The sequence below is a fragment of the Nyctibius grandis genome, chromosome 10 (assembly GCF_013368605.1).
Source record: "Nyctibius grandis isolate bNycGra1 chromosome 10, bNycGra1.pri, whole genome shotgun sequence".
Taxonomy (NCBI): Eukaryota; Metazoa; Chordata; class Aves; order Nyctibiiformes; family Nyctibiidae; genus Nyctibius; species Nyctibius grandis.
Window position 1 is genome coordinate 22,653,171 of NC_090667.1, and position 24,229 is coordinate 22,677,399.

General features: G+C 38.2%; 1 protein-coding gene across 2 annotated transcripts in view; it reads right to left on the minus strand.

The window, feature by feature from the left end:
• Nucleotides 1–24,229, minus strand: part of EEFSEC (eukaryotic elongation factor, selenocysteine-tRNA specific) — a 128,353-nt gene that overhangs the window by 87,634 nt on the left and 16,490 nt on the right. For both annotated transcript variants that reach the window (XM_068409013.1, XM_068409014.1), the window contains exons 2-3: nt 5,339–5,546; nt 1,382–1,478 (exon numbers count right to left, since the gene is read on the minus strand). In XM_068409013.1, the coding sequence (XP_068265114.1) occupies nt 1,382–1,478; nt 5,339–5,546 (305 nt within the window). The remainder of the gene's footprint in view (nt 1–1,381; nt 1,479–5,338; nt 5,547–24,229) is intronic.

Sequence of the window (24,229 nt, forward strand, 5' to 3'; positions counted from 1 at the left end):
TTTAAGTGTCCTGCCCTTCACAGTATAAGCTTCATGCCACATAACTTATCATATAACTTAGTTTTTTGAAAACCTGAGAAGTTATTCTCTTCCCCTCCAAAAAAAAAAATCCAACCCAAATTGCTGAAACTAAGGATACCTGTGAAGATGCTTCTAAAGTCTTCTCTTGTTCATACGGGTCTGATAGAACGTTAGTTCTACAACCATATAGTTTTTTCCAAGCTCTACCTTATTCAAGGCACAGGGTAAATCCAGGCCATGCTTTTTATCTTTTGCCGATGTGCAAGGCATGCAGTAAGCAAGGCAGAGTCTCACAGAGAAAGATGGTTTCATCACGAACAGAGGTGGTGCTCCTCTAGAGAATGGATTCTACACTTCCTTATACCAGAACTCCCATGTATTGTCACTCTCTTAAAAAATGAACCTTTCCACATGTAATCACTGACTGTACACCTCAGACTGTCCAAACAGAAACCCCAAAGCTTAACAGAAGTGCTAAGCACTTCTGTTGCAATCAAAATTGGCAGATACTATGATCTGAACACAAGCATGTCCCAAAAGAGTTCCTAGTTTCCTTAAATTTGGCAACCAAAATTAGTAAACTCAGTGGACTCAACTCCTTTGTGCCTCAGCTTCCCAATCTAAATATGGATTAAAGTCACCTCTACACTTCCTACAGGTCTTTTGGAAGTAAATGAACTGTTTGCCAAGTGCTCAAGACCACAGTGATATGTGCCAAAGAAAAGTCCAGGAGGAAATTAATCATTCTGAATGCAGAGCAGTATTTGAATGGAGCCTTGAGGCCACACAAAGAATAATGAGAATTTAAACAAAATATAGACTACCTGCTCTCTACTTGAGCCCTGTCCATCCTCTGCAAGGAATGAGGTAAGGGTTATTTAGAATAAAGAATCATGCACTTAAACACTAGATCATAATACACACACAAAGGAAGGGGACAATTCCCAACATGTAACATCTGAGTGTCTGACTTCACAACTTTACTGTTTTCTTAACCATGGTACAATTACAAAACAACACCTACCAAGGATTTGGCAGAATTTTAAAGCTGTTTTTATTCATTATGCTTTGGAATTCTTTACAACTTTAAAGCCAAATTTCACCACACGTATGATAGCTGTTTCTTAAGACACAGCTATTCAAAGGCATGGAGAAGCCTAGTAGTTGAAAAAGGAGATCCACTTCTAGGGCATGCAACCTCAACTTCTCCATTCACTGGAAGGAATCCCTAAGAATCAGGTTCCTTAAAACTGACACTAATGCCGAAGTTCCTCAGCTCTAGATACTAATACAGTCTACTCCAAAAGACTTAAAGAAAAGTTTGAGCACATTTGTTATTATGATGTTCTTCAGCAGGTACCTCAATCAATTCAGAAACACCTAGCGGGTTCTCAGACTCTGGGGCTTCTGGTCCACCGGGCTTTGCTGCAACAGCAACAATGGGACACCCACAGAACCTGAAAGAGAGAAAGACTCCCACCATTAGACCACAGATCTCCTACATGCGTCCACGTAAAGTAGTTCCAGGCTCATCTGACAATGAAGGCAAGGAAACTCCCTTCAATTCTGATTTATCTGCTCTTTTCCCGTAGCGAATAACTGGCAATTTTTTCTTGACTGCTCATCTCACTAGGAGATCTTCAGTCCTCTTTAGTACTAGCTACTGATTTAACTCTGTGGCAGTCAAAAGCAAGACTTCAGTTTATTTCTGAGGCAAAGGTCTGTTACCCAGTCTTATTGCAGTGGCTTTGCATTCAAGCTATTTTACCTGGAGACTAGCACCATTTTCAACTTGCATTAAAACAATTATAATCCTAGCTGTAGAGTCATAACCTTCAAAACAGGAGCCAAATGCAAGATGGCACATTGTGCCTTCCTGAGTCTGCAGGCAGACTGCAAGATCTGCAGACAGAAAGATCTAAATCTACTGAAATCAAAGTTCATGAAACCCACGATCTCAAACATGCAAAGGTTCAGAGAAGAGCAGTACTTCCACAGTTGACCTCAGTTTAGCTTTTCTCTTACAATGAATTTTACTCTTCAAGTCCTTGATATTCAGCAGCTTTTTTTAAGTCTGCTGACTGAATTTGTAACTTTTGCTCCCTAAAATGAAACCTACTGTTTGAACCATCAGATAGCTTGTTTTGCCTATATTTTGGAAAGGGAAATTAGACTATAAGTCAAATTATTACTGCATTTTTGCAAAAGTAAGGATCAATCATGTAAAAAAACTACATATCAAAGCAATGGAATAATAATAATCAGCAATAAGACAAAAAAGTGATTGGTCTTCATAGATACTTGATTCTTACGCAACAGATTCAGACCAAAGGTAATTATTGTGGTCACCCTTCTGACACCCAACTCCCATAGGTTTTATTTCAAAAAGGGAGTGAATTGGAGGAAAAAGACAGTGCCTTGATAAAGAAGAAATGCTAAGTTCTATAGATGGAGCTCATTTAGTGGCCAAACAGTACTCAAGCATATAAGGTATTTTCTGTTTATACACCATTAAGTCTGAGGCATCTAGGGACAAAGGGTAATAAAAACGTGCACTGAAAATTCCTGTGATTGACCAGAAAACTTTTGGAAATTTATTTTCCTACAAATACTTCAGGGCACTGTACGGCAATAAATAGAAATTTATGCTGAACCAGGTGCTTTAGTCCTTTTCCCATATACTAGAACAAACTGGAGTAATCACATACTGCCTTTGCAGGCACTTCCAAACATGATTCAGCCCTACTAAAAAAACCCTCTTACTCCATCACATCGATTTATTGTCAGCAGAGTTTAGACCCTGCTGGACAAAGATAAAAGCTGACACGTGCAAAAAATTATGTAAAAATAGAAATTCCGTTCATAGGGACAGTTTGCTTTTAGTTTTGGTATCAATCCATGGAATAATCAAGTTTCAATTAGGTTAAATTTACCAGTGCCAAACTATTCAAATACATGACAGTTACTTTCCTCTACCTATTTTTTTTCCTCCTTCCATGGAATCTCCTGACAACACTACAATAATTTCCCCAGCATCAATGGCAATACCTACTCTATAGCTGCAACAGACTTCAGATTTGCTTACTGCTATGGAATTGTGCGTGCATGCCTGTGTGTGTAGAGAAAAAACAATCAATAAGTAAACTATTCCTGGAAAAAACTCATTGCCAAGTGTTTGGGGTCAGAGGCAGCTTTCAAATGATCTCAGCATAAGCTCTGTTAATAAGAGTAGTTTAGAATACAAAAACAGTTAGAAAACATGCATTTGGAAATTCAAAGTCAAGTGGGAAAGAGGCTGTCGAGAAACAACACATGCCTAAGATATGACAGGACAAGCACTTTACAATCAAGCCCAGGTCAGCAGTGCTTTGAAAGCACCATAAAGCACAGACTGCACATGCAAAAACTGAGTTTGTTATGAGAACAATACACAGACAGATCCAATAAAAGAGCATTTCTAGGATCCAGTGTTCAAATGGGCAATTAAAACATTGACAGGACCATTTCTCTGCAGGTGGATTCACAGCTGTTGTGATCAGCTGATACACATCCTTGTTTTAAAAGGGGGCTAGAGGTAAGGACCTCACCATTAGCATTTCAACTGTTTCAAAAACTCACTTCTTCAGTTTTGACAAAGTCTGCTAATTTTCAAGACATCTGTAAAGACCCATCTGTACTCCACGATATAAAGAGAAGATTTAATTCAAACAGCACACATAAAAAGTATTTCTGAACACCAGTTTCCTTACAAAAATTTGTCTTCCTTTTACGAATATGCAATTAGAAAGGTCTTTTTTTCCAATCACTTGCAATACTATCTTGGACTAAACGAAGAATGAACTATCAGCTGCAGCAGCAATTACTGCCATTCAAGAATAATAAATTTTAAAAGGACAAAAATAAAACTGAGCAGTATATTAAGATAAAATCTTAAAAATCATTAACTTCCTGGCATAGATGAGGAACAGACAAAAAAATAACTATTAATTGTAATACTGCTTAACTCACATTCTATATATCAACCTTTCAAACAACCAAATAAAATCATAAGAAAGCCATTAGATAATTATCTCTGAAGTTCTCCTAACTTTATTATCTCAATGCCATCCCCGTCGGGATTACCTGTGTATTCGATCAACAAACTCACAGCTATGAAAAACTGTTGATCCAAAATGCTTTGATTGCAGGTGTCTCCCTTCTCTATCTCCTCTAAAACAAGAGGCAGCAACCTACACAGAAAGCCAAGCCACCCTGTATTTATTTGCCTTTAAATCAACAGCTGCCAGAGAGAATTGAAAGTTCTAGGATTCTAAGTTCACAAGAAAGAATTTCACTTTCTTGGTGACCTCTGTACCATTCCCAGCACAATGAGTGGACCCAATAACAACACAGGAGCTGGAATGACAGCAAGATCTTCACAGTTGCATAGCTGAAAAGGGACATTGCCCTACCATCACAAATAAGCTAAGCAGGAACTGCCATATCCAAGCTTTACTTATTTGGTCCTGGTGAAATTCTCTCCTCTGTACACTGAATCCTATTCCTTTGATTCTTCAAATCAAGATGTGACCTAACAGCTATAAACTTGGGAGTCAATGTCCCATTATGACCCTGGGCAAAGCAAGCTGTGCTTCAGTTTGTGTAATCACTAAATAAATACTGTGTCTGTATTGTATCTTCCCACTTCATAACAGTCATGTTTCCACTCATGAATCTCACTGCACTTCACTCATTATGCACCTCAATTAATTTAACTCAACAGGACTGAGAAACATCACCCCAGCCAGAGCCACATTACATTATATAAACTTCCATCATTCTGCTCTCCGTAGTTGGGGCAATCACATTTTTCACCCTCAGTTAAGGAACAGCTCTAACACTTTTTGTCCGTAGTGAAAAAGGCTTGCAGATCACAACGAAAGCTGCAAGCCCATAAGCTAAAAAAAAAAAAAAAAAAATAAAATCACACACCAACAACCACCAAAAAACCCACCAACAAACAAAAACCCCACAAAACAAAAAAACAAACACACACCCAATAGTTCTTCACCTGGGTACTCTGGCTGTGTTTTACCCAATCTGAACTCCAAGCAGCACTTTAAACTGAAAAGCTTCATTATAGGAAAATATTCCTCTACACATGATACTTGCAAATTCAGGACTGCATTTCAGTTTCTAGTAATCTTTCCACTCTCTTCTCATCATCTTTGCTAGATGTCTCAGTATGTTTAGAAGCACATTGGAAGGGAAATGTGGGTGAAGTATTTTTGTTAAACATTTTGTTACAAGTTAGCTGTTAATAGTACTATTAACTTACTTAGTATTTTCCAAGGTCTTCTGCATTTTCTTAGTCATCTTCTCAATGGCACTTTGTCTCTTCCCCTCTGGAAGGAGATCTATTTTGTTCAGAACTACCACCATCTTCTGGCAGGCAATTTGCCCAATTACCAAGCACTCTGCTGACTGCGTCTGCATCCCTTTTGTCACATCTATTACAAGCATCATCAAATCAATAATCTGGGCACCTAGAGGAGAAATTCACAGTCAGTATTGCAGCAGCATAGAAAGATTAAGGATCATTTTCTCAAATAGTTTCCATAAAAACTGTCAGTATATGTACAAATGCCCAGAAGTATGAACAAAACACAAGTCAAAGTAAGCATCGAATGCACGTCCGTGTTTGCAAATAAGACCTTGGGAACTTAAGCTATTATATGCTACCATCAGATCATAAAAAAATATGGAAGTATGAAATAGCTTACATATTCCTCCATATTATCAGTTCAAGTTTAAGGATGTTATTACTGCATTTAAAAAAATAATTAAGAAAATTACCCTTGCAGCAACACAAGCATGACACATGCCTCAAAAAAAAAAAAAAAAAAAATCTAAGAAGCTAAGCCAGAATATGGTACAGCCAAAGAAACACAAAACAATATCGCAGACTCAGAGCAACCCCAATAAGAGCCAACTACATGCCACATAACTACGCCTGCAATCCTCAGTCCCCACCTGCTTCCCACCATTTCTTCTTTCAGAGTCCAAAATTTGATAGAAGTGAAAACAAGATGACCATCTAAATAAATTCCTACAATCCCTCAATGTGAGGAAGAGGTGATTTAAACCCTGCAATATATTGTCATTCACTCCCAATTCAGATCTACATAACGAATATGTAGATCATACACAGCCACAGATTGATTCTTAGATCTCTTCAAGAAAAAGTTCCTAAATTTTAGGCTGAAGCTACCTATCATACTTATGGATTATGTTTGTTTTATTTTTCAAAGTATCGTCATCATGAACCCTTAATCCTTTGATGGAAGCAACCTGAATTTCATGGGATTTCAATTAGTTTTCAAGGAAGCTTTTGATGAGTGTTGGGCCTTCCACTAATTACATTCAGAATTTTCCTGTCTCCTTCCAGGTAACTGAAATACTCTGAATACCAAAAAAGTAAAGTGCAACAGACTTTAATATTGAGAAATTTTAAACATAAAAAACAGAAGCTAAAGCTGAACTACCAGAAAGTCACACATCAAAAAACACATTTTGAAAGATGATAGAAGCTAGAAATCATGCAAAAACACAGCATTCTGAGTTGAAGTACTTTTAATATTTGCCTTAAGCTTTTGATCAGAAGAACAAAAAACCAATACAACTGTTCCTTGTTCCTTCACCCTCGCCAACCTTCATCCCCGCTTTTTTTAAGCTTTTACAATAGCTATGACAACAGCTACCCTTGTTCAAAATTCCCATGAACTCAGGATAGGAAATCATTCCGAGGTTGAAGTGCATGGGTGAATGAGTGGGTAGGAGCTACAAGAAGAAAAAAAATAATGGTTACAAATAACTATTTTCAACCTACCACAGCTTTCATCTTGTAATAATGAATGCTAAACCCTTCAGAGTGCTAGTTGAATAATTATGACACTTCCAAAGCTCCTGCAGAATTTTCACCATCATTTCAAATATCTCTCCATGACAAATTGAAGATAGACCTTATATCTTCAAAAGTATTTTTAATTTTTTTTTTTGTTTCAACAATTGTATTCATTTAGAACTTGCTTAAATTATAACACAAGCATCACCAAGGCTGTACAAAAGGCTCGGACTTCACACACCATAGTGCAGACCTAAAGGTCAGGAAGCAAGGGGAACGAACAGCACAAAAATAGTTCAAGTGAACAAAACACTTCACAGTCAGAATGCATGCACTTTTGTGAGTACATACAGCAGGGTTTATTTTAAACTTAATACAACACCCGTATTTTGTATTAAACTATACCGCACAGTAATTCTTACTACACAGGTGACATCCTTAAAATGAATGGGAATTAATAATTAAAACCAAACTGTCAAGTCAAATTGATTATTAATGCTATAAAAAGTGCATCTAGTAAAATAACAATGCCACAGCTTAAGTTTTAGCTAACTCCATTACGACTACTACAGCACGGCAACCCTCACGCTCCAGAATTAAGCCAAAGTAACCAGATCCAAAACTGGCCTTGAAAAGGGCAGCTGATAAAGATGCATTATATATGATGTGGGATCTCTTCCCTCCAACAGGAGACAAAATCTGCACTGAAAATGTTATATGCAGTTTCAGCACAAGGGCCACTTTATCTTGAAACACTAAATCAACTGCTTTGAATACATTTGTTATAAAGCAAATACTTGTAATTGATGTATTTATGAATCTATTAGCAACACTTTAAAAGAGCCATGAAAATCATCAGCCCAGTTGCTCTAAGGTCAAGAATGTCTACCTCGGGGCATTTCATAGCAAAGAGAAGATGAACAAAGGAAAAATAACTGTACAGTCCACGGAAAAACTTCAGAAACACCAGAAAATATATCACAACACTCCAGACAAAAATATATTACAAGTCAAGGAAATGGCAGCATACCCAAGTTCAAATATGTGCCTCAGTACAACTATTGTGCCTCCTCCAAAGCTTTAACGTGCTAACTGGCCACAGATCATAAGAAATGTTGCAAGATGGAACAGAAAGCATGGCAGGGGGAGAGCTGGCACCCAAGCAGGGTGGGAAGCTGCTGCCCTTCAACAGAGTCATAGAACCAAGGGAAAGATCAGGACAGCATTGACAGAAATACTTCAACTGCATTCTCCCCAAGGCACGAGGATGTTTTGTACGTGTCTACTCACACATCTCAAGACATGAATGCTCAAGTTTACAGGACCCTTGGGTAACAAGGCAAAAACATAATGCTGAGATTTAGTTCTTCAACTTTCCTCTTTGCGCTGTTTAATAAGCCATCTTCGACAATTCACCTTCTTCCCAACCCCTCATCTTCTCCCAGACAGTTTTACATTTTGTTTTATTCTAGAACCCATTTTCTTAGTTGCCCTTCATCCATGTATAATAGCTCATTAAATACTAAACTGAAATAATCTAGGGAAGTCAAAACGAAGTGCACAGAGATTCACAAACGTAACATTTCTCATCAGGAAAGCTGGCAGGTCACTTGTAACAGGGTGACAAAACTATAACCCCGCCACCTGAACGTGGAACATCTTATTCAGCACACTTTTTCCTCATAGTGTGTAAATAGTAATAGCAGACTTACAATATGTTTAATTTCATATTCAACTACTTAAATAATCTCTATCACACTAGTATCAATCAACTCACTACCATGTTGGATTTCAGTCACAAGGAACAACATTCCTGAAGAATTTTCTGCAGCAAAGCAAGATTTAACTAGGAAAAGTGAAGTGAGGATAGATTGTAAGAGTATTCTCAGGTCTGTAATCTCACTTGGAAAGATCTTTTGATTGAGACAAAAATATTACAGCCATATCAAGCTGAGACTCCAAAAACAATAACAGGAACAAAACAAGGTAACAATATCACTCAATAAACCTGCAGTATCTGACCACAGAATGCCTGCCATGGGCTCTTGTGTGAAATGGAACAAAAAAAGAACTGAAACACTTTGCTTTTGCAGAAAAAAGGAGACAGGATATGGTCTTACACAGTTAAGAAAAGTGATATGGAAGACAGAAGCATTCCTCAAGCCCTAAAAGCAGGCAGAAAGCTTGAAGTTACTCTGAACGAAGCAGAGACATGTGCAAAGGACAGGTCTGCATATAAGGAAGCACAGCAATCAAGAAAAATGTTTTATCTGCATTGAAGCAGGTCCTACAGAATCAATGATAAAGTTAGACTAAGGTATCCAAACTATTTCCCCTACAGAAAACGCAGGGGTGTAAACCTTTTATTTGCTGTTTCATCTATGAAAGAGATGTTCAAGAACATTCAGAAACACAGAGACTCCTCCTGACGTATGATTTCTCACTTCGCTTGAAAATGAAAGATCAGCTATCGGCATATCCTTCGTGTGATGACATACAGCTCAGATATAGCCCTGTAAAAAGCAAATGAAACAAACTAGTTGTCATCAGAAAACACAACGGGGTGGGGAAAGATGGGAATTATATTGCAAGATAAGCAGCTAAACCACAGTGAAAACACAAAGTAAAGTAGATAGTCTGATTGAAGAAAAACAAACAAAAGATAACACATGAACAGAAAGAATCTGGATGACAGCCAGTTACGGGAAAAATGCAACAAGACCAGCAGCACAGCATCACAGAGAAAAGACTGCAAGAAGCACCAGCTAAACCTGGAGGCAGCAGCACTCATTTGTGCCGCAAAAGTGACAGGGAACACACAACTTACAGATATTAAGAAAAATACCTTCACACAGAAGAGAAAGAAAGAAATCTAGCCCCTGCTTTGAACAATCACATCCAACCCACTCTTGCTTCTGAATTCTGGGGAGTATCTGATTATGAACAGTCATCAGGGAAGTAACTTATTACTCTGTTACTCATGGGACTAGTTGAATCAGAGATGTCACAGATCATAACAAGTTTCAAAAGTGCAGAAGGCAGCAACTCTGTTTCCCTAAACTAGCCATTGGCTCCATTTCTGCAAGGGAAGAGCAAAGTGATACCACTTGCATCACATCATTCATAGCCAGCTCTCACTCTTGATCCTGAAAGAGCTCACCAGCTGCTGTCCGAGTACACCAAAAAAGACAGATGACCCAGAAGAATACTATGCATTAAAAAAAGTATGTATTGATGCACTTTTAATCTTTAGGAGAAAATTCATTGCATTCTCTGTGTTTATGTTATTTAGTATACTATATCTTCAAACCTTTACTGAAATAGGAAGAAAGGCCTACCCAGAGTTCTAGGCAACAAGGCTAGAGACCTTCATACCCTACATTAGCTTCACTCTTCGTAAATGTGTTAAGTAGTGTCACACCTACCTTTGATTTCTACACAGCGTATGTAAGTAAAGCACACTTGGATGTTGCTCACTGAACCTAAAGGAAACAAACCCTGCAATGTTTACATGCTACTGTCTCACATCCTTACGCAAAGGCACACACTTAGTAAAATCAGATCTGTTATACCACTATTCACAGGGAAACACCACTTGAGTACCCAACCTACAGGCTGTGTTTTTAAAAACTGTAAAGCACTATAATTGCCATGTTTATTTTGGAACAGAACACTACATGTTAAATAACAAATCTCCTTCAACCTTGATCACAGAAGTTGTTGCAGCTTTGCATCTACACGAACTCAAAACACCTTCTGTTTGTGCAACCTGTTGCATGCTTGTAAATTATACATCCAAACTCCCAGACTGAGCTGTGTGTACATGGAGCCATATAGCAAAGCACAACATTTACAGTAAGTTAAAGAGGGTATTATTAGGTCTAGGGAAAGAAAGCCCAAAACATTTCAGCCTCTCATATTACTTTATCAGTTCAAAAGCTTATTACTATTTTATTATATGTGCAATGTGCCCATTTTCAGAACCATTCAGTTATAAACCCCAAGCACTAAACTAGCTAGCGACTTCACCCTTACTGAAGGGGAGAACCAAAAGGCCTGTCAATAAATAGGCAGAATCTCAATTGTCTTCTCTTCAATAAATGTAGATAAAGAATATTAAAGCATTTACAAGTACTACTATTTGGGCAAACATAAATTAAGTACTGCATTAGACTCCCTATAGTACATCAATATAAAGCTGACTTGGCTTCAAACAGTAAAACCTGGGCTAGGAGAGGGAAGAAGAGGGGATCGAGTCCCTGGGTGAATGAGCGGGAGGTTTTGCACGCCACGCACACACAGAACACAAGCACAGATTCTCACTCGTGGCTTCTTTAAGCTACTGCGTCCTGTCCTGTTTGTGGTAAACTTTTTAGCTGACTTTGCACAAACAGTATAACTCCTGTTCACAGGCACCGAAAGGAAGCAGAAAATGGAATTTGAAATGTAAAAATAAAATAATTGTGGGCACAGGCTATAATTTGATTTCATGCTTTACAAGGAAATGAAAGAGGACTTCCTTAAACATACCTTTTTTTTAAAAAAAAAAAAAAATACGCTTTTTACCACATTAGGATTTCCTCTGGTGCAGAAGAGAAAATAGGATTGTAGAAAATGTACCGTTCTCAAGTATCATTGCTACTCAGGGGCAAAGCTCTGTTTTAATGTGCACTTCCCATTCTGGGGAAGAGGAAATTCTTCAATTAATAAACCGGGTGGACTGAGGCGAGTTTTTAAGGTTTAATCAATTTCATCTGCACACAGGATAAAAAGACCAACTATTCTACCATTTCTGCCTCCCTTATTCCCCTTTCAAAAAAATAATAAAATCAATGTTTTATTTTAAGTTCTTTGAGGTTAGTATCTCCTGTCTCAGGAAATATTGTCTATATCATGCAGTGAGTATGAAACTTCCCCCTTCTCAGCTCTCTCCCCTTTTTTTTTTTTGTTAAGAATCTTTATTCAGAAACAACTAAATTATTCTCTGCTTTCATATACAGTAACACCTTGGGAGATGCAACGTGTCGCACAGGATTTTGCTAGGTACCTTAGGGGAGGCACTGTGAAGAATAAGGAAGATGTTTTACGGAATAGGAAATCTCCCAAAATTTAAACAGAAATAGGAGGTGTGAGGGGGGAAGACAGACATGCACACAACTGGAGCGCATGAATTACACATGAAGAAACCCTCTGTAAAGCAATGTAAATCATGGATCAAAACTGATACCACAACTTTCATTAGGAAACGCTTTGAAAAGAACAGGAACTCACGGAGTTTAAGCATGCCACCACCGTTTCCCAGGCATGCCATTCCTAAAGATTTCAGCAGCTGTAAGCACAAACAGGGAGCCGTGCAGCTTCAAACTCTGGATAGCTTGGAATGTCTCCGATAGCGAGGGTCAGACTGGCAAGCCACAAGACTGCTTTCTGAATGCACAGTAAAGCTTAGAATTATACGCATTATATTTGATTTTTGAACAATAAAGAAACCACTGGTTGCACAAATTCCCTTTAAATGAAAACCAGCCACTAAGGTCTTTCCTAAACCGAGAGCTACAAAGAGAAAGCAGGATGACCATAAGGGCATACTTCTAAGAAGTCCATTTCTTATATGTCAAATAACCTGCATTTTACAGTTACTTATTTGTAATCCTGAGCTCAGCCCAACTACAAATAGTAAGTGATGGAAAGAGATAATCAATAATAAGGAATAAAGGGGTTATTTTGCAAGAGACCTCACACAAGAGTCCACTTGAACTATACTTTATACTTCATCTCCCAGACAAAACAGCGTGCAATATTGCCCTGAAGAGGATAAAGGCAATGAAAGCCTCCACACTCTGCTTTGTCAAGTCATCCAAGGATCTTGTTTGAATATGTTCTAACTACACATCAGAAACAAGCCTCTGTTCTTCAATGGGAGGAAATGCCTATAATGATTAGAGTATGTCAATAAGCTTGATTGGCCATGCTGAAGTAGCATGAACAACACTGGTAAGGCCTCCATGAAGGTCACACTAAGAAAGACTAAGACATATCTTCCAATAATTTATTATTATATGCTGATCTAGCTATTACAATATTGCACACAGGAATAGTTTCTATCAAATGGAGGACCTATTGAGAAAAAAAAAACAAACAAACCAACCTTAAAGTGAAAACTCTCTCAAAAAAAGCATTACAACACAGGAAGAAAGGAGGTAACCAAGAGATCCTTTGCAAGACTTTACAGAATGTAAGAAGTCCTGTGTTGCATTTAGCCCCTTCAGAGTATCACAGAATCACAGAATGTTAGGGATTGGAAGGGACCTCGAAAGATCATCTAGTCCAATCCCCCTGCCGGAGCAGGATTGCCTAGACCATATCACACAGGAACGCGTCCAGGCGGGTTTTGAATGTCTCCAGAGGAGGAGACTCCACAACCTCTCTGGGCAGCCTGTTCCAGTGTTCAGTCACCCTCACCGTAAAGAAGTTTTTCCTCATATTTATGTGGAACCTCCTGTGTTCCAGCTTGTACCCGTTGCCCCTTGTCCTGTCAATGGATGTCACTGAGAAGAGCCTGGCTCCATCCTCATGACACTTGCCCTTTACATATTTATAAACATTAATGAGGTCACCCCTCAGTCTCCTCTTCTCTAAGCTAAAGAGACCCAGCTCCCTCAGCCTCTCCTCATAAGGGAGATGTTCCACTCCCTTAATCATCTTCGTGATTAAGATGGGTAATGATTAAGAAGGGTCATCCATGAAGCCCTAAACAATCTTGGGAAACTTGATCTAGCTTAAAGGTGGCCCACTTAGAGATGGCTGGCCCACCTTTAAGGGGTAAACCCAGATGACTTCCAGAGGTTGCTTCCAACCCAAACTATTTTATGAGGAGACAGTGCTATAAGGTGGAAAACGCTTGTAAAAACCACAATAGTGTAGAACGAGACTTGCCCATATGTGTTTTCTAGGGACACATGGAGATCTTAGGCCCAAGTGATTCGTTATTATAGGAAGGTAAGCCTTGGGCAGAACAACTATGCATGTAGACCAATTATTTTAGTCAAGTTTTTCCTCCCTCCCCAAGTGTATTATTCTTACTATAAAGTAAATACTTTGAATAAGTTTTCACTGCATGCTTCTGGTTATAGTCTCTGAAAACACGCGTGAACTCTGTCAGACTTCTGGGTCAAGAGCTGCAGTGCGAGGGGAGCAGCAGGGCATTCCAGCCCACAACAGGCAAGCACAGGAGGCCTGGGAGTTCAGTTGGGGTACTCTGAAAACATGAGGAAAATAAAGGATACACCTGACCCTGTGACACAGACAGAAATTTAGCATTGAGCTATTGACTTGACATCTCTCAATGTATTATTTTCCAATGACTCCCCAATTTGCTTATTCAGAACAGAAAGGGCTCACACTGCTTGGTCAGAGCAGTTACAGAGAAAATGTCTTTACTCTTCTTTGGCTGAGGGAGATCAAAAGTACCAGCCTGAGAAACATCTGAACACTTATGCAGTTTCCACCAGTACAGAGAGACCATTCCAAAACAAAGCAAGTACAGTAAGCCCTCATTATGATCTGACCAAATTCACTAGTAAAACATAAATTGAAGTTAAATGTAGTTTTATAAAAAAATACACACAATAAAACAGAATCCTTCCTCCAAAGGCTCCCAAATAGAAATCACTACCAAAAAGAAGTTAATATGAATCTTTTTAATTTAGGTAACAGAATAATTTCCTACACTTTTCCTCCCCTCTCCCCAACATAAACAGAAGCTAAGTACACCTGACCTTCCCTCAGCCTGCACATACGCAAGAGCAGCACAAGTAACAGCCACAGCTAAGGATACATGCTTCTACAGACAAGGAAAAGGTTCCATTTCACTTTAAGCATACTTCTAGAAGAAGAGACTAGATTTTTTTCCTTCACTTCCATTGTAAAGATAAAACATGCAAGTCAAAGTCATTTCTACCCATGTAGTTTCAAGTCAGGGCAATCACATGCTTTACTTTGTTACTGCATTAATCTACACAGCTATTTACAGTCAGCTACCTAGAAGCAGTCATCAGTGAAGTGGAGCATACTGAAAAGGTATTCACTCTGGCACACCCTGGTGATGGAGGCTGCAGTTCTGCAAGCTGGGAAGCTCCTGCTCCCATCTACACTTCCCCAACACCATGCTGATTCAGGTCTCCCACAGCTCAGAGGGTCCAGTGAAAGGCAAAGTTGAAGCTCAGACCAGTCAGTTCAACTCAGCAACACCAGACAGCTCTCCTCTGGATCAGCAAGGTGACCCAGCCAACACAGGGCTCCAGGGAGAGCCCAGAGTTGGCACAAGGGAGGCAGCAGGACCCAACAGCCAGGAGCTGCAAATAGGAAAAATGGAAAGAGCAAAGCAAGCCTCCGCTTCTAGGGACATGAACACCTGTTCATGAAACAGCAGCCTGAGAAATTTCAGAGAAACTTAAAGCTGAATAAATAGTCAATGTATTGTTAAGAGTGTTGGAAGAAACTTAAGTACACATGTATTTACAGAAAACTAGTGCTATTACTTTAGAAAACCATGAAAAGACATAGTCATTATATGCCGTTCAGTGCAAAATTTTTTATGTTTAGAAGCAGTCAAAAAAAGGTAAAGTATTAGACTGTATATGCAATGTAATATTGAAGTAAAATACTGTATTTAGATCCAATCACTTTCTGAAAAAGCAATCTGAAAGATAAAGTGGCTTCAAGAAAAGGAAATAAGGCATGTAGTTAAGTTCTTCACATACAACTTCATTTACAAAGAAAAATCCATGTTAACAGCATGCAATGACAAAAGCACATGAAGCTGAGCAAGAGAAATAAAACACCTCTAATAAAAGAGCACAATCAATTATATAATGGTAAATCACAGAATCCCAAACTCAGCTCTGCTAGATAGCGTTTGACTTCAGACAATGAAAATACAGATTTGATATTGATGCAATTAGGATTTTTAAAGCTACATGCACCTGGATGAAGTTTCATTGTTTACAAAACATTTATGTTTTTAACCCCGTGTAAGAGGCATCGGAATGAAACTTAAAGCAAGGACACTTCATTCCACCATTTAATTTCTTGCTTTGACCCTCTGAAACATTCACTTTGACCGTTTCCAAAGAAAACGTGGCAAATTAGATGAGTAACTACTAGGGTCTGGCATTTCAATTCCTGTTCTTCAAAATATTTCTCAAGAAAACCAGAAAATCCCCAAAAATTAGAATGCTCTCCCCTCATTGTCTATAGGGCAGCAAACATTGCTTGCCTTCTAACAAGAAATACCATGTAATATGTTGCATGTGTAAAAATGGAGGTAAAGCACCATACGAGAGAAGACATCATCCTTCTTCCATATGCAGCAAAGTCCTCTTCTGTAACACTACCTATCATTAGATCTCAATATCTATATTGACATGGCCACAAACCACACAGAGTCCAAAAGAGATTTCTACTTATTTTAAGGCTGAAAACATTAACTATGGTACAGTTTTAAAAAGCCTACATATCTTGAAAAAGCAACAGTCATTCTGAGCAGAGATGACTGCTACAAAAAAAATTAGCATTTGCTGAATTATACACCACCACGGTATTTCAACTGCATTAATTAATTTCTTGGCTTGAAGTTGAAAGTGCGTGAATTGTGAATTAGTTAGCAAACATTGTGTCATTCATATATATGTATATGCAAATACAGATACCAGTAAAGCTGCGAAGTTAAATATTTAGGATACTATACAAAACTAGAGTAAAAGTTACCTAACATTTTAGACTGAATGTCATTATACAGCTCATCATCCTTGGAGCACAATCCATGGCTCATAGTAAGAAAAACAGTTATTTCATACTCTTGAAAGCAAAACAAAGCACAGAAGAAAACAATTGGGTTGTAACCTTTTTTTGTGCTACGTGCCTGTATTACACCTAGCACAAAAGCTTCAGTTCCATAATTCGACATCCAGACTATAAAACATCTCGACAAGAAAAAGTCACGTCAAAATTTCTGAGTTCCCAAATGACATATGAAAATACATAATTCCACTGATTCATATCAGACTCAGAGATTCACAATGAAGTGCCCTGTTCCTTCTGTCTAGAGTTGTTGGGTTCATAAAACAAGTTTTCTGAAACAATGTGGCAATAATTTGTACAGTAAATCAGCACTATACATCCATGCTTCAGGAAGAAGAAAGGTGCAAAAGAAAGAAAATGAATACTTTTAAAACCCCACTTTGACTTCCTCAGATAATATTGTGTGCTCAATGTCCTAGTAAGCTTTCCTATGGCCTCATGAGATATTATTTCAAGTTTCAGACTTCTTATTCAGAGGTATTTTGCTTTGGTATCAAGGCCACGTGTGTTTTTGCACTGCTCTGAAGAATTAAACATAATGTTACACTTGGGCCTTACATAGTGACCATAAATGGTCTCTGAAGGTCCATAAACTCTTTACAGGAAACAGTGAAAAACAAACAGGTCAGAAGCAGAAAGACCAAAAAAAAAAAAAATATACCCTTTTTATAGCCTTGACTCATATCAGCTTTACATTTGCTCTCTACAAGATCTCCCAAGTTTCAAAAAAAAAAAAAAAAAATTTGCATATGATAATACTAAGTATATTGCAAAAAATATGACTCCAAGGTATGACCATTCTGCCCACTCCATCTCTCAAAGAGTACAGCCAGACATCATCTTTGAAGCTGTTTCCAAGACCAGGAGAAAACAGTGGCTAAACAGTATAAAAGGAATCAATCATCCGGAAGAATTACGAAGGCACTGAACGTGCACGAATGAGGACATGAGCCCATCCCCAATTCTGCCAGACTTCCACCCATCTGAAGTCTTCTGCTCCATCTCTAAAGACTCAGTTCACACCAGACAGAAATGGACACACTATTCCCAGCTTCAGGAATGTTACACCTGAGATTTCTCCACTAATGATAAACACTGTGTAGAGACAAACAGTGAGTGAAAGCCTCTGCAGTACCTACAGTCATGGAAATTCTTGCTACCTCCCTGATACTACAGGATCCTAAGCCTTCAGTCTACAGTAGGATACACCTGTCTGCCTATCCTTATGGATTGCAACAGTCATACAAAACCAGGTTCGTACTGGAGAGAGAAAAGTAGTACATTACAAGTACAGTAATGATAACTGACATAACTTGATATAGTTTCCAAGGTTGTTTCAGGGAGAGAAGATTAGTACATAAGCAGGCAAACAGTACCTACACACACATTTTCCTTCAAACTAGTCAGCTGCTTCAGGCAGTGAGCTTCTGTATTAGCTTTTTATAAAATTTTACACTCCGTTTTCCAAGAACAGCACAACTAACTGAAATGTTTCCTCACCGACGTGTTCGTATTTCTGTATGTATTTTAATATAATATTACATACAGGTCCAATACTAGACTTGGAGGGGGGCAGGGGGAAACAAACACCTGAATAACAACTACAAAGTTTATATAAATTCTGTATCAGTAATATTTCGCACTCAGCTCTTCATCTTTTCACGTTCTTTTAAAATTCTTACAAGATGATATCATTATGTTAGCATATCTAGGATTCAATCACATCCATGCCCGTGTTGTAATGCAAAAAGAAATAGCACATTTCAGAAATCATTACACCAGCAATACACAAGTTAAGTACTTGATTATCTCAGGATAAAAAGAATGTGCTATGCTTAATGACCAGGTTTTTTTTCTTCCCAAAGGAGTGGAGAACTGTTACTACAGAGCATCTATTGCCTCCCTCTGGGTGCTTAAGAGAATTACTGAATTTTGAACATCTCTGAACATCTGTCAGAATTTTTTATGCATATTTAGTCAGTCTAACATTAGATGACAGTAAGACTTTTTTTGCTATCTTTTGTGTTATATTCTTAAAGTCCTGCCTAGCCAAAGGATATCTCGCTGGGAATCCTTGTTCATTCTCCTGCCGTATCTTTGAAAGATCAATCTATCAGAGTTTCATGCTACCATCACACCAGGTGTAGCTACACAGACCTGAATATACATTTAGACATGCAATTCGGAACTTGCACAGCCTATAAACAGCAGTTCACATGCAGCTGGAAAACAGGTGTAGGTATGAAAGCTGTACCTTGGAGATCCTGACAAACCACCTTGAAATTCACAATACAAACTTTTCTCTGCTTAGATTCAGTGCTTTAGGCCCACTGCTCTGAAGATCATGAAATGCACAGGGATCCCCAAGAAACATGCAAATTAACACTCTGATCACAGATTTGTGACTAGATTCTCTTCACCTCTCTGTCAATTCAAGGACATTAATCTTATAGTGCACCTGCAGCTTTAGATAGCTCAAGAAACACCAATAAGAAATTGATTTTAAACCTTCTACAGATCAAAAGCATATTTCTATGACATTAATAGAAATAAATTTTCTTGAACCATTCTGCAAGTCACCAATCCAAAAATAAATCTCCAATTCATCAGACTCTAAATCATTCTTCTACAAAAAGGAAAACTCTGTTTCCATGTAAAGCTGGAAGTAAATTAACGTGATTCTACTCTTAAGGTATTTCAAGTCCTAAGCTACCTTATCTGTCTTTGAAATAAAGTATCTGAAGGTCATAGACCCCACACCAAGGAGCTTGTTTTGAACTAAAATCCAGAACAATGATATGCTTTTTACAACACCGCACGAAACGCACTGTCCCAACAGAAGTTACGGTAGGCTATGGAACGATTCGTGCACAGTTCTTGGATATTTTTCACCTGAGGATGCTGAACAAAATTATTTTTTTAAGAGAAAAAGAGTTTATATTCCCCCCAAATTAAAGACTGCTACGGGCAAAGAAAAAAGCATTCTTTAATTTTCTCTTCACCCTCCACAATACTGAAATAACATCAGTCAGTTATAAACTGACTGACGTTACAGTTATAAACATCTGTAATTACCAGGGGAATGTACAATACATTCAAGAAACTCCAGGCCCACATATCCCGTAGCTCTGCACTTCACAAACAAAAGGTTGGGGAAAGAAAGAGGGGGTGGGGTACAGGGAATAAAGGCTTAAAGATTAAAGTCACAGGCAGAGACAGACGGCTCCGTTTTTTAATAACTGAAAACACGAGTTGTGCCTGAATGTGCTCATTGTTTTATGGCAGGGGGGAGAGTCTACGCATGCTGGACTGGCTGGCGACAGAACTGCCTTTGCATCAAAAATAAGATTTACAAAAAGGGAAAAAAAAAAAAAAAGACACCAAACCCATGCCCTAATTTCCCCTCTTGTAATGGTTAATGATGCATTCATATAGAAAGCAACAAGTTATCCCACCTTGCCTTTATTACATTGGGGAAGACTTCATGACTAGAAGTAGTACCTGATTGTAACAGCCTAAGAGACCCGACTGAAGAGATGTCTGAAGGCTTTATGCTCTGAGGGAATACAGACTACAACAATAACAGCCATACATAACAAACAGGCACGTCTCTGAAACAACTAGCTTATAAATCGATTTTTGATAGTTTATTTGCACAGTAAAACCAGTGCTGCAAGGCTAAATTATGTGATCTAAGCAGATTTTTATATGGATTCAAGAAGTTTAGCTGTCAAGAGGAAGTTCTTTACTTCATTTTTAAAAGTATCAGCTATACTCTTAGTGAAAAGGTTCACAAGTTGCTTTCACTTCAGTCACTAAAAAGACTTATTAGCTCAAAATGTTGCACTAGAGTATGAAAAAATTGAAAAGGTTTGTTCTAGGTTTTAAAAACAATTTTCCTCTCAAAAAATCTAAGAGTACAAGATGTTTATGGCTATTCAATATCCATGACTACACACGTATGATTTTAAAATTTGGTAATATACAATTTGTATAAACACAGTTTTTCATCTAAAAGGGGAAATACTTTTCACAATTTAATTCAGTGAATAGATTTTTGTGGGTTAGCTCCCACCAGTGCCCAGGAACCCATCTGAAGTTGAATACAATGAGTCCAATTCCATTCCCAGGTGCACAATGGACTACAAGGAAACAAGCAGTCTAAACACACATAAAAATAAAAAAATACATTAGATCATTCTTTCAGTTTTACTCTAACCTAGCCTAAGATGTTACTATAACAGAGCTTTTGTTTTACTGTACTTTTTACCTGCCAGCTTTGCTTTAAATATAGACAGACAGGAGATAATTCAACAAGACAACAGGCTCTTTCATCTAAAACCATGAGACTCCCAGTCAAAACTTCTTGGGGAAGCCTAAAATAAGGAGCAGGGAGGCACGCAACAGGAGTCAATGGAACATAGCCTCCTGCCCGAAGCAAGCATGCTGTGCAGGGAGGAATCAGTGGCCACAATACACGGCTCCTTGGCCAAAAACGTCAGACCTGGAATGCTCCAACTATCATCCCCTCTTTGTTGATGTAACACTTGCATCATCAGCCACTGGACGTCTTGTTGAGATTAAAAATATTGTGGAGAGTTACTGTCTGTTTAGCAAAGAAAAAAAAAAGAGACAGAGTCCACATCAGAAAGGGAGTGGAAAGGAAAAGCCGAAACATGAGCTCACAAGCCCGTTATGGAAGATAAAGGCAGGCTTTGTTTTACTTTGTTCATACCAAGTACGAACAAGAGCCTCATCACTGTTTTGAGCTTGAACTGCAAAATTTGTTTTGTATGCAGTACTGCCAACTTTTTTCCCCCCCTCACATAACTAAACTACCCCTCTTTCTCAAAAAGAGCTTCTGCTGATGCTCTGATCAAGTATTTAAGCCTAGATGAACATCGCGTAATAGCAGGCTGTCATTCTGCCCATGCTATAAATTTTGACACTTCAGAAGCACATACAAAGGCATTCTTGTATAGTAAAGACAAACTTTGGTTATACAACTGATTGTGTCCTGAAGTTCTTGTATGCACAAACAAGTAAATTAAAATATATGAATATTAAAAAAAATAAATCATTTGGAGAATACACTGGATACCTAGCCACACTAACAGTGAGGCAAGAGTTATTAAATTGGAGATACTTCTTTTTAAACGTTCAAACACAGAAGTCAGTCCAAAAATACAACACAGTGTTTAAAAAGTACAGTTTTTAGGAGATTAGAGAAAAACACACTAGTAAGAAAAGGTCTGTCCTCTGACAGAAACGCTACCCACAAGTGCTGTCTCTAAAAGAGCTCAAGGGCAATAGTAAAAGGCAGCAAGGGAAAGCACAGCCTGGGTTCTAGTTTCTTGCTCTTAGGAAAAGGCGAAGAGGGTGGTAATTTACCATGTACAACCAAATTGTACATGAAAGTTTAAAACCAGCCAATTAAAGCTAACATTATGGAATGGAACTGAGGGTCCGAGTGGAACGCATTAGACACGCATTCCAACAACGGCTCCGGAGTCCGCCTGCGAGGCGGATACTGTACAAAGTACAAAGGGTCAAGAAGTTCTTCTTGAAGGGAACCCCAGCTTTGACCAGGAGCCATGACAGCTTGTCCAAAAGATGAATACAGTGCCCAGCCACAGAATAACATCAAGGCTGTAGAGCTAAATAACACTTGGTCATCACCTGCATTGACAGAATGCTATGGAAAGACTTTGAAGATTATGCCAATCAGTGAAGGGCAAATCTCACTACAATTAAGAATCAAATGGAGGGAGAAAACAAGGAACAAAGAGACCCACTACAACTAACAGTAATAAACATGCCTCTTTCAGTTTAAGTCTTCTACACATCTCTCCTACATTCAACTAGAGCTTTGCTTGTCTGTCAAGCAGTTTAATCTAGAATGGCTAAAAGAGCTACCAATATCTAGTGGGAATATAGTTGTTAGAAGACAAAGACAACTACCAAGTTACCAGGACCATATTACATTTACTATTCAGAGTCATCAGTACTTTAGAGCATGGTGAACCCCAATTTTGATGCAAGTTTCTTGATTTCTGTGACAATGTAGAAAATTGTTTGCTGGTATTCCTGCTGCAGCACGTAACCAAATGGAAAAATAAAAATAGAAGAACAATTACATTACTCCTTCTATCACATACTTCAACATACAACTCCATCCATATGCAAACTGGTAAATTCAACTTCATGATACACAATTCTACAAGACTTCTAACACTAACACTCTAACTTCCAAACCTTCACCATCTCCAAAAGCAGACACGAATTACAACCCTTGCAAGAACAGCAGTGTTGGATCAAGTATAAAAAAAAAAAAAATCCATATAAAAAAGTACAGTTGTCCTCAAGAAAGACACCCTGCAAACAGTCTCCGTTTTTATGTCAAGTTTTATTTCAAGCACCTGCATTACTACACAGCTATAGCAGTACAGCACATGGAAAGAAAGAAATCTCTAAAACAAATCAGCCCCAAACAATTAAATTAAGGATACCAGCTCTGGGAAATAGAATGCTTTCATTCTCTGCACTGTGCATAGATAATCAGAGCCAAACCAAACAGCAATATTTTGGAAAACATTTTTTTCTGGACACATTCTAGCCAGCAGTCAGTTAACCTGCCTTGCTACAATGATGAATATTAGGTGCTTTGTTAACTTACAAATTTCAGATGAAGACACAAGTAGTTGAAGAGTTAACGTTGCCATTAAATTGTTCTTGCTAAGATTCTTGCACTACCAAGGAAAGTTTTTATATGCAAAACCACTGCAAACTTACCACTTGAAATCAAACTCAAAGCAGTGATCTGTTAGTTTATTCTCAGTTCACTTAAATGGAGTTTTCAACATTCACAAAGACTGTAACTTCTGTTTGTTTTAAAAGATAAATTTGACTCACCACTCAAATTCCAAAAGAGATTTATTTTGTACTCAGTTCTCTGGCAGACATCAGGCCTTGCCTAACAATTCAATATCAAATCATGACAATAACAAGCATTCTGCATAGCTTGTCGTTCCACTAAGTCACATCACATTGTGCCAGAGAATCTTCTCTGAGAAAGCCATTATCGAGCGTATGGTACAATTTCATACTTCCTGCAGGCCAACAGAAGGGCTTTTGACAGTATATTTATTTTTATTTAAATTTTTGCTGACTAGGATTGCACAAGATACACACCTCATTTCAGAGTAGTCCCAAGGGGTCAACAGTCATGTAAATCTCACAACCCAGTATATCAGGACAAAAACTATATCATGCTGGATAAGCTATCTAAATTGCCAACACTACAAAGCACTCATGATATCACAGGTTGTATGGTATTTGTGTTTCACATTAATACATTCTCCATATAATTAATAAAAGTCCACTGTAATATAAAAGTTGATGCTCACTCTAAAGGAGGAAAGCAGTACAGAGTTTAATTACTAAATAAAACTAGACACAATACTT